The sequence below is a fragment of the Anticarsia gemmatalis genome, chromosome 3 (assembly GCF_050436995.1).
Source record: "Anticarsia gemmatalis isolate Benzon Research Colony breed Stoneville strain chromosome 3, ilAntGemm2 primary, whole genome shotgun sequence".
Taxonomy (NCBI): Eukaryota; Metazoa; Arthropoda; class Insecta; order Lepidoptera; family Erebidae; genus Anticarsia; species Anticarsia gemmatalis.
Window position 1 is genome coordinate 4,981,281 of NC_134747.1, and position 12,627 is coordinate 4,993,907.

The 12,627-nt window shown below is 36.0% G+C and overlaps 2 protein-coding genes across 2 annotated transcripts; both read left to right on the plus strand.

The window, feature by feature from the left end:
• Window positions 1-92: 92 nt before the first annotated feature.
• On the plus strand, window positions 93-5,968 carry LOC142986750 (uncharacterized). The gene is made up of 9 exons (XM_076135371.1): window positions 93-356; window positions 505-896; window positions 1,008-1,230; window positions 1,307-1,443; window positions 1,517-1,714; window positions 1,843-2,026; window positions 3,221-3,444; window positions 4,253-4,447; window positions 5,781-5,968. Exons 1-9 carry the CDS (start codon window positions 257-259, stop codon window positions 5,922-5,924), a joined length of 1,797 nt encoding a protein of 598 aa, XP_075991486.1. The 5' UTR covers window positions 93-256; the 3' UTR covers window positions 5,925-5,968.
• A 337-nt stretch (window positions 5,969-6,305) lies between these two features.
• On the plus strand, window positions 6,306-12,524 carry LOC142987269 (sodium- and chloride-dependent glycine transporter 1-like). The gene is made up of 12 exons (XM_076135923.1): window positions 6,306-6,721; window positions 6,811-6,942; window positions 7,138-7,292; window positions 7,375-7,442; window positions 7,623-7,755; window positions 8,089-8,223; window positions 8,444-8,547; window positions 8,618-8,855; window positions 8,929-9,057; window positions 10,109-10,309; window positions 11,991-12,119; window positions 12,360-12,524. The coding sequence occupies exons 1-12, from the start codon at window positions 6,598-6,600 to the stop codon at window positions 12,489-12,491; spliced, it is 1,680 nt and encodes a 559-aa protein (XP_075992038.1). The 5' UTR covers window positions 6,306-6,597; the 3' UTR covers window positions 12,492-12,524.
• Window positions 12,525-12,627: the final 103 nt, after the last annotated feature.

The window sequence follows — 12,627 nt, forward strand, 5'->3', positions numbered from 1 at the left end:
ATCGATCATATATAACACTTTTAGAGTAGGTACTGCTTTGCCTACACCTCCTTTGAAAAGAAAATGAAATTAAAACTCTTTTCCTCAACCTCTTTTAAACAGTGTGGTATATTAACTATATTTTATTTTGACAGTGCCCATAGTAAACTTGAGCAAAAAACTTATTTAAATTGTTTATTTTTGTTATCAAATAAATTCACGCAACAAACAGCGAAATCTTTGTTTATACTTGTTGATATTTGTTATTATTTTACAAATGCCGCCCAAAGAAGCACCTAAAAAGCCGCAACCTACAGTTGTACGTCTACCCATCAGCGATTCTAGTCTCGTTTACGTTCCTGAAGATGTAATAGAAGGTAGGGCAAAACTTCAATAGAAACAATTACTTGCCTACTTTATTCTAACTATGCCTCTACAATTTACTAAGTTACAAGTATGATGAATGGTAAATTGAGTATAGATAGACCTTCTACTGAAAAAGCTGACCTTATTCTTGCTTCCCAGGTTTTCAAGAGCGTTTAGAAACTGGTATAGATTGGACGCTTCTAGAACTAGGAATCCGCTACCACAAAAGACGGACTACAAAACGGGAAGAGATACCAACAATGCCATTTTCTGAAGCACTTGAAAATAAGATCAAGAAAAGCGTCCTCGATGGTTTTTTAGATGAAAACTCTACCTTAACTCTAGACGAACAGTGGGAATTAATTTTAGCTACTACGATGTGGGATAATGAGATGTTTGCATCTGATGAGGGGAAGATATGCTTTCATAATGATAACTGTGTCACAAATGATATGTTAAAACTGATTAGAAAGGCAGTTCAAACAGGGGATCGAAGAGTTTTGAGGAAAGAATTGAAATTGGTTGAAGTTCTTAAAATAAATGATGAAAAGGTACCCAGTGTTATTTAGAATCAAGTGTTAAATGAATCTGTGTTATTTTAGAATCAAATAAAGAAGGTTCGTTTCTGAACTGAAAAAAATCCTAGCTTTTCGTCTTTTCAGATGACGGAGCTTGATCAAGGAATTTTAGAATTTAAACGTCTAGTAAGTCTTAATTTATGTGGCAATTACATTAAAGACATAGACCCAGATCTAATTCCGCAAACATTAAGATCTCTGGAGCTTCAAGCAAACCATATTATTGATATCAGCGCATTTGCCGAATTCTTGCCTCAAGACCTACTCTACCTGGGTTTGGCAAGGAACTTACTCAAAGGTGACATCAGTCGACGGCTAATATGATTAATAATTAAGCCATACAAAATAACCTTATCATTAATTACTTCTAGACCCCTGCGGAGGACTCAGTCAGTTGCCATATTATTTATCAGTTCTTGATTTATCGGATAACGACCTCTATCATTTGGACCCGATACTAGATGCCTTGATCACACTACCGAATCTCATATCGCTGTACCTCGCGGGAAATCCGTGCTCGGTCTGTAGCTCACTGACAAATTAGTTCAATACGTAAAGCATAGATGGCGCTATTCTCAAAGTCGAATTTCCAGGTTTGTGCTGGTTATGCTCGCAATATACTGATGAGATTGCGACGATTGAAATGGTTAGATTCACGTGAGATTCATGCCTCAGATAGATCTCCCGCAAGCGAGACATTTGAAATGCATCCAGATGACCTAAGATCTACATATTTTAATTTCACTGTTTTTCGAGTTATGAGCGCTGCACAGCCGCCGAAACCAGAAAAGGTGATACTTTTAACAATCTCATTCAGTTTAATGAAATAAACATATTATGCCAATATGTAGAACTAGAGAATAATGCTTACATAATGACCAATTTATAAGTCATTCTGGCTGCAAAAAAACATTTTCAGGGTGCTGTAACGGCTTTTCACGTAGAGCTAGAGATACCGCTATTAGACGTGGATAGAAGGAGGTTTCTTATGTTCCGTCGTAATGAGTCGTTGACGGAAATGTTACCGCCTCCCGAGGACGATGAGTTAGAACCTCAACCGCAAGCTTCATCAGCCATACCAGGACAGAGTAGAGCTCTTTTGGGTAATTTGTAGACGGACTAGAAACATTATATTAAACACTAGCTGACCCGCGCAACTTTGCTTGCGTCACATAAGAGAGACATAATTTTCCCCGTTTTTGTAACATTTTTCACTGGTACTCTGCTCCTATTGGTCGTAGCGTGATGATATATAACCTATAGCCTTCATCGATAAATGGGCTATCTAACACTGAAAGAATTTTTCAAATCGAACCAGTAGTTCCTGAGATTAGCGCGTTCAAACAAACAAACAAACAAACTCTTCAGCTTTATAATATTAGTATAGATTTGACTCTAGACTCATGACTCACTCACATTGCCTATTTTACGAAATACGTTTGATCGTTTTCCGCCCCCAAAGATTCTTAACTGCAAATAACATCCTATAATTAAATCCACGAAACATATTATCAAATTCTTAAAATACATTATTTTATTTGATAAAGATTGCGTTTCAATGCACACCCAAAATAACAAATTATTTGATTCGACACCCAACAGTTGCACAATACTTTACGTCACTTGCTTTTGTAGGCATATTGTGTGGATTATCTCAACATTTTACGACATTGCAAATCAGTTGTTGACGTAAATTTAAAATTACGCATATTGTTGTTATGTTGGTACAGTATTCAGTAATAGGTTAGCTACAATTTTATCTTAGGTGCATCATTAAATGTTAAAGGAAATAACAATGATTGGCACGTTGTTTGAATCCATTTAATTAGCGTATTACGCTATAAATGGAGATAAATACATCACAATATGTATTGTAACTATGTACTTAGGGTTATGTAAAGCAATCATTATATTGTTTAAGAAATCGTTGTCTGAAAGCATATGATTTGTAACGTGGATATCATATTTTGAATGGATTAAAAACCACTCAGCCGCCATGTCACTGCCTCCTATACTATTTTCTCTATCCGTATTACATTTCCTGTATTGTCTGGCTCGTTTTACCATATTTAGATAATTACCAGTTAGCTTATCAGTAGAAAACTATAAGCTTTTTTTTTCATAGACTTGCTGTCACTTTATCTGTTAGATATATGATAACCTCCTATTTAGTAGTTGTAAAACCGGCGGGTAAATAATAATATCGTATGTCGGATATATCATATCACGGTACGTCGGGAAAGTTGTTAAAAAATTATTGCTAATTTTAGCTAAAGTTACAATTTTCCCTTTCATAGGTACTCTAGATGAAGCCTCATCCCACGCATCGGACATATACAACCATTTAGTATCGAAGTCTTCCCGGGAGATCATTCACTTCACCGTATTCGAGAGCAACAAGGTGCAGTGGGCTAAAGTGATGAACTTTCTCGAGCCGACCGTGAAGATCTTCTGTCCAGACCTGGTCGCTCTGAGGAACACCTTCAAGAGTGTTATTACAGTCAGACTGGTGTACTCAGTAGTAAGTTATTGCTTTTGGTATTGTTGCATTATGTCTTTCTGTTTCGGAAAACAATTGTCAATTTACCACTGATTTTAAACTATAGGTATTATTCCTGCGGCCCGAGCTTTTTTATCTAAGAATCTGTACAAATACTGTAAAACATGTATGTACATTGTACAACAACATTTTAATATGGTGAAGTAAGTACAGTATATGGTGCCCTCCAAAAACAAGCACTTAACTTTTGTTTCTTAATAGAGTAAATTTCGTAAAAGTAGATATCTTCATTAAAAGGGAATCATTTTGATCTGATCTGATAAGTAAAACTTTCAAGCTGTTTAAACTCTACCTTGGAGAAAGTAGTACCTAATAGAGTTGCAAAAGTTTAAGATCTCAATTATAGATAGATTCTCAATTAAGCACGATTCGAATTTGTTATCCAGTAGGTATACGTACATATATTTTGATTCAATGGGCTGTTCGCTACTTTTCTGTAGTTTATTTCAACAGTTGGATTTTTTTATGTCCGGGCAAAACTCATTATAAAATTCACTCAATGGTCGGTAAACTATTTATAAGTTATTCGACCAATGGCGTGATCATACCATAGATGGGTGGCCACTTAGTGGTACATGAGCTGCGTGTCTCCGTGCTTTGTAGGGTTTATCAATAGTCGGTCCTGGATTCTAAATAAATTACAGACATTAGCCGTTGAACCGTCTTACATCAATTGATGTTATGACGAACGTGTCACGCCTTCACATGAGATTATCCACTCAGCAATCTAACTGTACAACAAATAAAAAAATATCTTTAAATTGCCTAGGTAAACCCAAAACCAGCTAAAGCAGACAAGAAGAGCATGCACGCGCTCAAAGTTCCCCCAGAACAACGTGTAGTGTTGGCTACCATCAAGTGTGCACTAAGGAACCCTGACTGGAGCCAGCAGTCGCAGCACTTCCACTGGGACGACTCTCTCGGCACCAACGACGCGATACACTGGGGAGATGGTGACCTGGCTGTGAGTTACAACTAGAAGCATATCTCTTGCCGTTTGTATATTTTACTATACTTTTAGGGACTAACATTGTTAATAGCTAAACGTGAGTGTATTTTATACTCTGCCTACACATTCAAGTATAACAACCGTGATATTATGTATGTACTGCACACACAAGTCATATCACAACCTAAATGCAATATATTTTAACTTACTTGAATGGACGAGTTCTATAAACTTTATTTCGCGTCTATTTCTTTCAAGTTTCAATGACTGAAATCGTTCTTCCCACGAAATATTAATTATAGAATGTTTTAATGAAATGAATATTCTTCGAAAAGTATTTGTAAAGATTCATTAAAAGGAAAATTAGTCTTAAAGGCAAATGAGCTTGGGGATATGACCGAAAAGCGGCATTTTCTTAAAATACTCAACTAAAGTTGACTCATTTTCTCCATAACATACATTAATGCTTGATTCACTGTATTTAGTTCCACTAAATCATGAAACTTTTCTTTTAAAAACTCATAAACATGTATCATCATCGTAAAACACGAATGCACTCTTCAAGAGTGGATTACAATATAAAGAATAAAGTATGACTCAATAAACCGTAAACGTGTAAGCAAGATTACAGTTTTAATATACGATTCTGTAAGATCTATATTAAACTGAGTTTTTTGAACCGAATGAATCGATAAGAACGAGCTTGAAATAATAAATAAATATAAAATAAATTTAACCCATTACAGTCCCACTGCTGGGCAAGGGTCTCCCCGTGAGGGAGGGGTTAGGCCTTGAGTCCACCACGCTAGCCAAGTGCGGGTTGGGAGCTTGAAATAAAATACTTTATTTTTTTGTTTCCTTTTTTGTTCTTTGCGTACCCTATGGGAACAAGGCGTGCATTTTATATATGTTATTTGCTTGCCTACTATTATAACAATTATTTTCGTATTTCATCGTGCAAATATAGAAACAAAAAACCAAATAGTAAACCTTCAAACAACGGAAGACGAAAATAATTTACTACTTATACTATATCAATAAACAATCCCAAAAAAATAGGATCTTTCCATCAACGCCAATAGACCAATAAATGCTAAATCCTCATAAATCACACATCCATTATATTATGATAAACAATTTATTCTATTTATACATATCCGCTAAAGAAATGAACGAGTAAATTCTTGTTTTATTCCATTTCTTTTTATTTTGTGTTTTATTTTGTATCAAGTGATTGAAAAAAAATGTATTTCATAGTTTTAATCACCTTAAATGTTCTACGAATTGTAATATGTTATCTGTAATGCCATGCATTTCTGAATAACAAACTAAATAAATAAATTTCCAGGTACTGCAATACAGCCAGGCGCCTGTGAAGGTGACTAAAGGAAAGACGGAGGCAGACACCGTTGCCAGCTCCCGCCAGTCTCCACCTGACAACTTGACTTGCCACTTTGGCTTCGGAATCGATACATTACGCGTCGTGCAATAGACACAGGTTAAATAAAAGTTAAAACATGTACATATTTTATTCTTTGGAGTGCTTCTTTACTAATTTATAAACCTAGACTTTTGAGGTCACTAGAAGGAAATCTAGTAAATAAATAAGTAAGGTGCTAAAGTCTGATCGTAGCACAGAATTATAGTACCTAATATAGAATAAGTAGCTTAAAACTGTTTAGTTATCTTTAGCAGTTCAATTAATTAAAATAAAAATTTCAATAATCGTCCTCAAAAATTTCGGGAGAATTCGAAGAATGCCATGACTACTTCAGTGATTCAACCAAAACTAAAACTGAGCATTGAACGACATAACATGAAAAACATGATCGTTAAAATTGTTGTGAACAATAAATCCCACTTTTAATTTTAAACGTCAGACGGTTATTGCGATCCTTTGAACCGTTTGAACTAAATATAGTGACCATTATCCTATTGTCAGTCACATACGCTTACAACTGGGCCAGCGAGATCGGTTACAGATTGCACTTGTCCATTTAGAAAAGGTCGATCTCTAAGGAAGAGTTTCAAAATTGCAGAGGGGATAAACAAGTAACGACTGTTAATGTTATTAAAGAGTTTATAGCAAGTATTCATATCCTCAATTGATGAATGGTAGCGCCAGTTTAGGGTCAGTGAAGGCATCCAGCGGTCGTTGTTTGTGAATGGCTGTAGGACAACCCGAGAGATGGGGCAGCCAAGTGGAATATTTGCTGTCGTGCCTAGGATACGCTGTCGGTATTGGAAATATTTGGAGATTCCCTTACTTGTGCTATCGAAATGGCGGGGGTAAGTTACTAGAATATCCTCTGGTCACTGTGTTGATCTGAACTTTTATTTTCTTTAAAAGTTATAACTGCTTATGTTTTGTTTTCCAGGAGCATTTCTCATTCCATATTTCCTCACTCTGTTCATCTGCGGCATTCCACTCGTTTACTTAGAAACTACTCTGGGACAATTTGCTAGTGCAGGATGCATATCCGTCTTCAATATCAACCCTCTTTTAAAAGGTAAGACTGTCTTGCGTTATAATATTATTTTAGTCCACATGTATGACAGAATTCATACTCTTTAAAGAACTATTTAAAGAACTCTTTTAGGCGTCACGCACTAAGATTTCTTTACGTGTTTCGTTCGCCATTTAAGTCGGTGTCGATTTGTTTCTAACTACGAGTCGAACGTTAATTTTAAGTATATTTCGTCAGGAGCTGGTTACGCGGCCATCGTGATGAACGTTATAGCCATAACGTACTTCGCGGCAATCATGTCGTACCCAATACTGTATATCTATCACTCCATGAGCTCACCTTTGCCTTGGCAGAACTGTGGCAATTCCTGGAATACCGACAAGTGCACCGAGGTTAGATATATTTAGAGTTACAGATTAAGTATTTAATGTAAATATAGACTGAACTTGTTTAGATGACCGAATTATTTCACAGATAAGAGGAAACTTGAGTTTTTTTACGTCCAACGGCTCAATCACTACGCCAGAGGATGAATTCTTTCAGTAAGTTTGTTTCTCACAAATGCATGTAAAACTTTACCTTCAGTTCAAATGTCATATATTTTGTAAATACGACAATTTTTCAAACGCACTTATAAAAATGTCGGTTGTGACGAGCACGACCCGTTTCGTGACCTCGACCTACATATAGTTTGTTTACAAAAACATTCTTGTTTGTTGAAGCATCCGTCTCCTGCACATGTCCCCGAGTATACACCAGATTGGAGGAATAGTTTGGCCAGTGTTCTGGTGTAACGTGTTCTGTTGGATCATCGTATACTTCTGCATATGTAACGGTGTCAAAAGCGTCGGTAAGGTGAGCAACATTTCCTTCAATTGATGCTCCTTGGCACGATGCCGTTTTGTCAATCATTTCTTTTTTTAATCTTTTTAAAAGACAACTCCCGCACTAAGAATTGCTCTTGTGTCGCGGGGACTTTTACAAACATACAAACAACGGACACAAAGCACAACCAGACCCGAAACAATTATTTGTGGATCGCACAAATAATTGTCCCGTGTGGGAATCGAACCCACGACCTCCCGTTGCAGTGGTTTCGGCGTGGCGACCTAAACCACTACGCCACGGAGGCAGTTAAAATGTAAATACACTAACATTTTTTCAAGAATACGTGTATTTTTATTTCAGATCGTGTACTTCACTGTGGCGTTTCCATATGTGGTTCTGACCGTATTATTCATCCGCGGCGTCACGTTGCCCGGCGCTTGGAAGGGCATTCTGTTTTATATTTTGCCGGATTGGGGACAGTTAAAGAAACCGAAAGTAAGTATCTGGGTCACTAATGCCAAACTAAATCGTAATCTAAAGTTTGGAGAATGCAAGACATCCAATGTCAACAATGTCAACTTTGTCGCAGAGTTTTATTTGACTTACTTGTGTTATAGAAGTATTGCAAGCTCGCCGTTATATTTGGAAAGGCTTTTTCGCAGCAGAAATATTTTCAAATTGAAACGAATATATTTGAATATTGATTTGGTTTCAGGTATGGGCCGATGCAGCTACGCAACTATTTTACTCATTAGGGCCGGGTTGGGGTGGTTTACTGAGTATGGCTAGTTTTAATAAGTTTCACTTTAAGAATTTCAGGTTAGATCTTTTTGGTACTTCTTATTACATAGATATAGATTAACTTTACTAATTGTATTTATTCTTACAGATCTTCAGTAATAATACCACTAGTAAACAGTGGTACCAGTATTTGGGGAGGGTTTGTGGTATTCTCAGTGCTAGGCTTTGTAGCGGAGCGGGCAGGAGTACCCGTAGGTGAAGTGGCTACAGCAGGACCTGGCCTAGCCTTCGTCACATACCCAGCAGCAGTCACGATGATGCCTGCAGCAAACTTCTGGGCAGTGACATTCTTCGTCATGCTTTTCTTCCTCGGAATAGATTCTATGGTAATATTATGTCTGTATTCAATTCCTCGCCCCACAACCAATCATCTTTTACAACGTCTCATTGTTATTTCAGTTCGTGACAATAGAAGCCATAATAGCGGGGATAATAGACGAGTTTCCAATATTGCGCCAGCGAAAGAGACTCATCACTTTCTTGACGTGTTTGGTGCTATTTTGCTTTTCAATCATTTGTAATACCGAGGTTTGTATGTTTTTCTTACGATTGCGTATTGAAAATACAGATTACATTTTCATGTTTATCTGTTCTAATATTTTTACGAATCTGACGTTTGGATAAATTGTGATCACAGATTGAAGAATGAAGAAAACTAACTTAAGCAATTTATTTTAAAGTAGACTTACATTTTAAGTGTTTTTTTTTAATAATGCATAATTTTCTTTCTTTCTGGCATACTTAACTAGGCTCTTGTCACAGCTGCAACAAAAGCCATGGAAACAAAGAAATTCTAATTGAAAATCAATAATCGTGCAATGGCATTATATGCGACCGACATAGCGTTGTACAGCTCGTAAAGCTCGACTTCTATCAAACTATTTCTCACTTATGCATATCAATCGTCCGCTAAACAGTGTTCGTATCACAATAAACTGCATACAGAATGTTCAGTAAAATTGTTATCCAGAAAATAGTTGGTGGTACATTTCGCAAGTTGCAATTGAATGAGCTGTTCGCGTGACTTGCGCGCTTCAAAGTTTCACATGCATGACAGCGGCGGCTCGTTCGCTATCACAACAACTGCTTTCTGACTAATATTGTTGAATTAATTGAGCCAGAGTGTTTTACGAGCGGCTTCGTTTGTTAAGTTGTTAAAGCTCTATTAGCTTATATATTACACTAGGGATATTAGGTGATTGTTTTAGTAGACTATGTCATTAGTCCCAGCGAAATGTGTCGCGTTTTATGCTTATGAAGTAGGCTATTAACTTTTGGTTTTTGTTATGCCATGGTAACGACTGTAATTATGTATTTAGGTTACTGGATTTTACCTAGGTAGTTAAGTAGGCTTTGGCAAATAGAGTCAGGCTAAGTAACCTTTTTTATTATTCGCTATTTACTTTTCTTACCTTACGTATGTACCTTGAAATTAAAAGACAATCAATCTCAGAGAATCCTACATCTGATTGTCATCAAAGTAACTAACAACACCCACTTGAATTGTATTAGCAATATAGCACTTCACGTCCCCTAACATCTTCCATTCTGCATCAAAATAATCTTTTAATTATCCCAGGGTGGTCTCCACGTGATCGGTCTCCTGGACACGCACGTAGCTGTAGCTTGCGTGCCAATAGTCTGTGCTCTGGAGATCATAGCGGCTTTGTACACGTATGGACCGAAGAGGTTCTGCTCTGATGTGCTGTTTATGACCGGCCGACCAGTCGGACGCATGTGGATAGTGCTGTGGAAGTATATCGTGCCTTTGATATTATTGGTAAGTTAAGTTTTTATGGATAAAATTGGCCAGAGGGTGCAGTGAGCTTTCCTAACACTCTCTCTCCACTTGGCCTTATCTTTGACATCGTCTTCCTCAGTAAAATAACGACCAAATAATATTTTTAGAAGCCCAAAAATCATAAGTTTGTTTCTTTGTGAATACAGTGAAACAGTGATTTGTTCAGAATTAAAATGAATTTAGTATTCAAATATTTGAATCGGGTTGTTACACAAATCTACGGTTTCCCATCAGACGGATTACCACATGAATATATAATAATAAAAGAGATCTCCCTAACATTATAATAATGAATATAATATCACGCGTGAATCTCAGAGTTCACGAAGCTATACGTGACCGCGTTCGCGTGTTAAAAACATATTTTGCTCGCATGTCAGTGATTATGACACTGCTTAATTATGCAAATAAAAACAGTCACTATTTAGTGAAGGATTATTAAATTAGTGTTATGTTATGTGTTATTAACAAAGATTGCAAACTCGATTGAACATCAGTATTTAGCTATTTTTACCACTTTAAATCACTGAATTATTAAGGGCACGTTTTTTACCAATTTCTCGGGATATAAGGTATTCTATGCAGGTACAAAACTGTCCATAGAAAGCAAAATACGTCTTCTGTTTTCTATGAAACTATCTGTGTTCCGAATTGATTAAAAATCCGAGTAGCTTCGGCGTGATTGACATTGAAACTTCAAGTTTATAAAAAAATTCGTTGCTATCAAAGTCAAATAAAACGGGTAATATCACCTATATTCTAGTAGTACGTTTTTTCTTTAAAAGTTTCGTACTACGGCAAAGCACGAATAAGTAGGCTAGTAGTAATAACTTGTACAACATAGAACAGCCTGTCTGAAAGTATTTGTAAGCAATATCGTCGATAGAACGCAATAAAATACTAAGTAAATGGGTCATAAAGCCGGCTTACATTGGTATCGGCAATTAATGCCCTTTTTTATTGCGTTTTTCTTTCCGATAATGTTTAAGGAATTTGTTAGAAACGTAAGTAACAAGCCATAACAAGATTTTATTTTTTTTGGAAAACTAACTTTGCTATTTTTTTAGCTTTATCATTGGCCTGTCTTTTTAGAACAAGATAATTATGATAAGTCCCTATAAGATTTAGACACCTGTTATTATAGTTCAGCTCATCATTAATACATGCATTCGTGGCTTTAAAAGTATCAGCATAGGTATCGAATTACTGTAGTTTGAAGAATTCATTGTCTAGCGTCAATTCACATATGTTCAGAGTTCAGTATTTCGTGACTACCGTGACGTGAATGACAAATGTTTGGTACGTTGAAAAAAGATGTAGGTTACAATGTAGAGCAACATATTCTGCCACAAAATAATGCCTTATGAATACCAGATTCTATGTTTTACATATACCTAATGAATTCTATATTTATATGCCTAATGATAGTATTATTTTGGAGCTACCGAATGAGCCTTTATTATCATAATAAGTACATAGTAAAAAGCGCATGTTCGAAACCCTCTTTAAAAATGTTATACAGATTCTAACAAATGATTTTGAGGTACTAGCTAACTCACTGAATTGTGTTGTTCTTTTGTCTTTTACTATTAAAATAAAACAAAAATACTAGGCAATATATTTTCATATTCAATTTCCTTAATAATGTTTTTTTTTTTAGTTGATTATAACGTATTCATTGAGAGAAGTTTCGGGATTAGCTGGATGGTCTATAGCTTTGGCTTCAGTCGCTTGCATTCCAATATACGCGGGAAAACAGCTCTACAGCACTAAAGGGACTTTTATTCAGGTATGTTAATTAATAGTCACTACTACTCACTACCTTTTGCTCGCGACTTCGCATGCGTGAGAAAATTTCCCTGGATGGAATGTTTTAGATAAACCAGGTTATGAACTATCTGTATACTAAATAACAACAGAATCTGTTCAGGAACGTTAACGTGAAAGAGTAACAAACATTCATACATGCACGCTTTTTTTTTAAATAATCATATTCATGAAAATTTAAGTTAATTTGTGTATTTTTCAGCGTATTCGTGAATGCTGTAAACCAAATAGTGACTGGGGTCCAGCTGAATCCGACATTCGCAAGAGATGGGACGAAATGAACAAACAAGAACATAATATACATATTAAACTTAACGATCTGGAGAAATATTGAACTATTATACAATAAATACTTTTAAGAAAATATATGTTTATTTGTTTTGAATTGCCCAAAATCTTTATACTAACTGTACCTACCCATCCATTTAGGCTTATTGAATATTGCACATCCCTTATAAACTATACAAAAT

Bases quoted from the DNA above. Each gene is read 5' to 3' on its own strand.
- LOC142987269 (XM_076135923.1), top strand. From the start codon at position 6,598: ATGGCTGTAGGACAACCCGAGAGATGGGGCAGCCAAGTGGAATATTTG. The intron at 6,722-6,810 runs GTAAGTTACTAG...TTTGTTTTCCAG, and splicing joins GTGCTATCGAAATGGCGGGG to GAGCATTTCTCATTCCATAT. The intron at 8,548-8,617 runs GTTAGATCTTTT...TTATTCTTACAG, and splicing joins TTTCACTTTAAGAATTTCAG to ATCTTCAGTAATAATACCAC.
- LOC142986750 (XM_076135371.1), top strand. From the start codon at position 257: ATGCCGCCCAAAGAAGCACCTAAAAAGCCGCAACCTACAGTTGTACGT. The intron at 2,027-3,220 runs GTAATTTGTAGA...TCCCTTTCATAG, and splicing joins ACAGAGTAGAGCTCTTTTGG to GTACTCTAGATGAAGCCTCA. The intron at 3,445-4,252 runs GTAAGTTATTGC...TAAATTGCCTAG, and splicing joins TCAGACTGGTGTACTCAGTA to GTAAACCCAAAACCAGCTAA.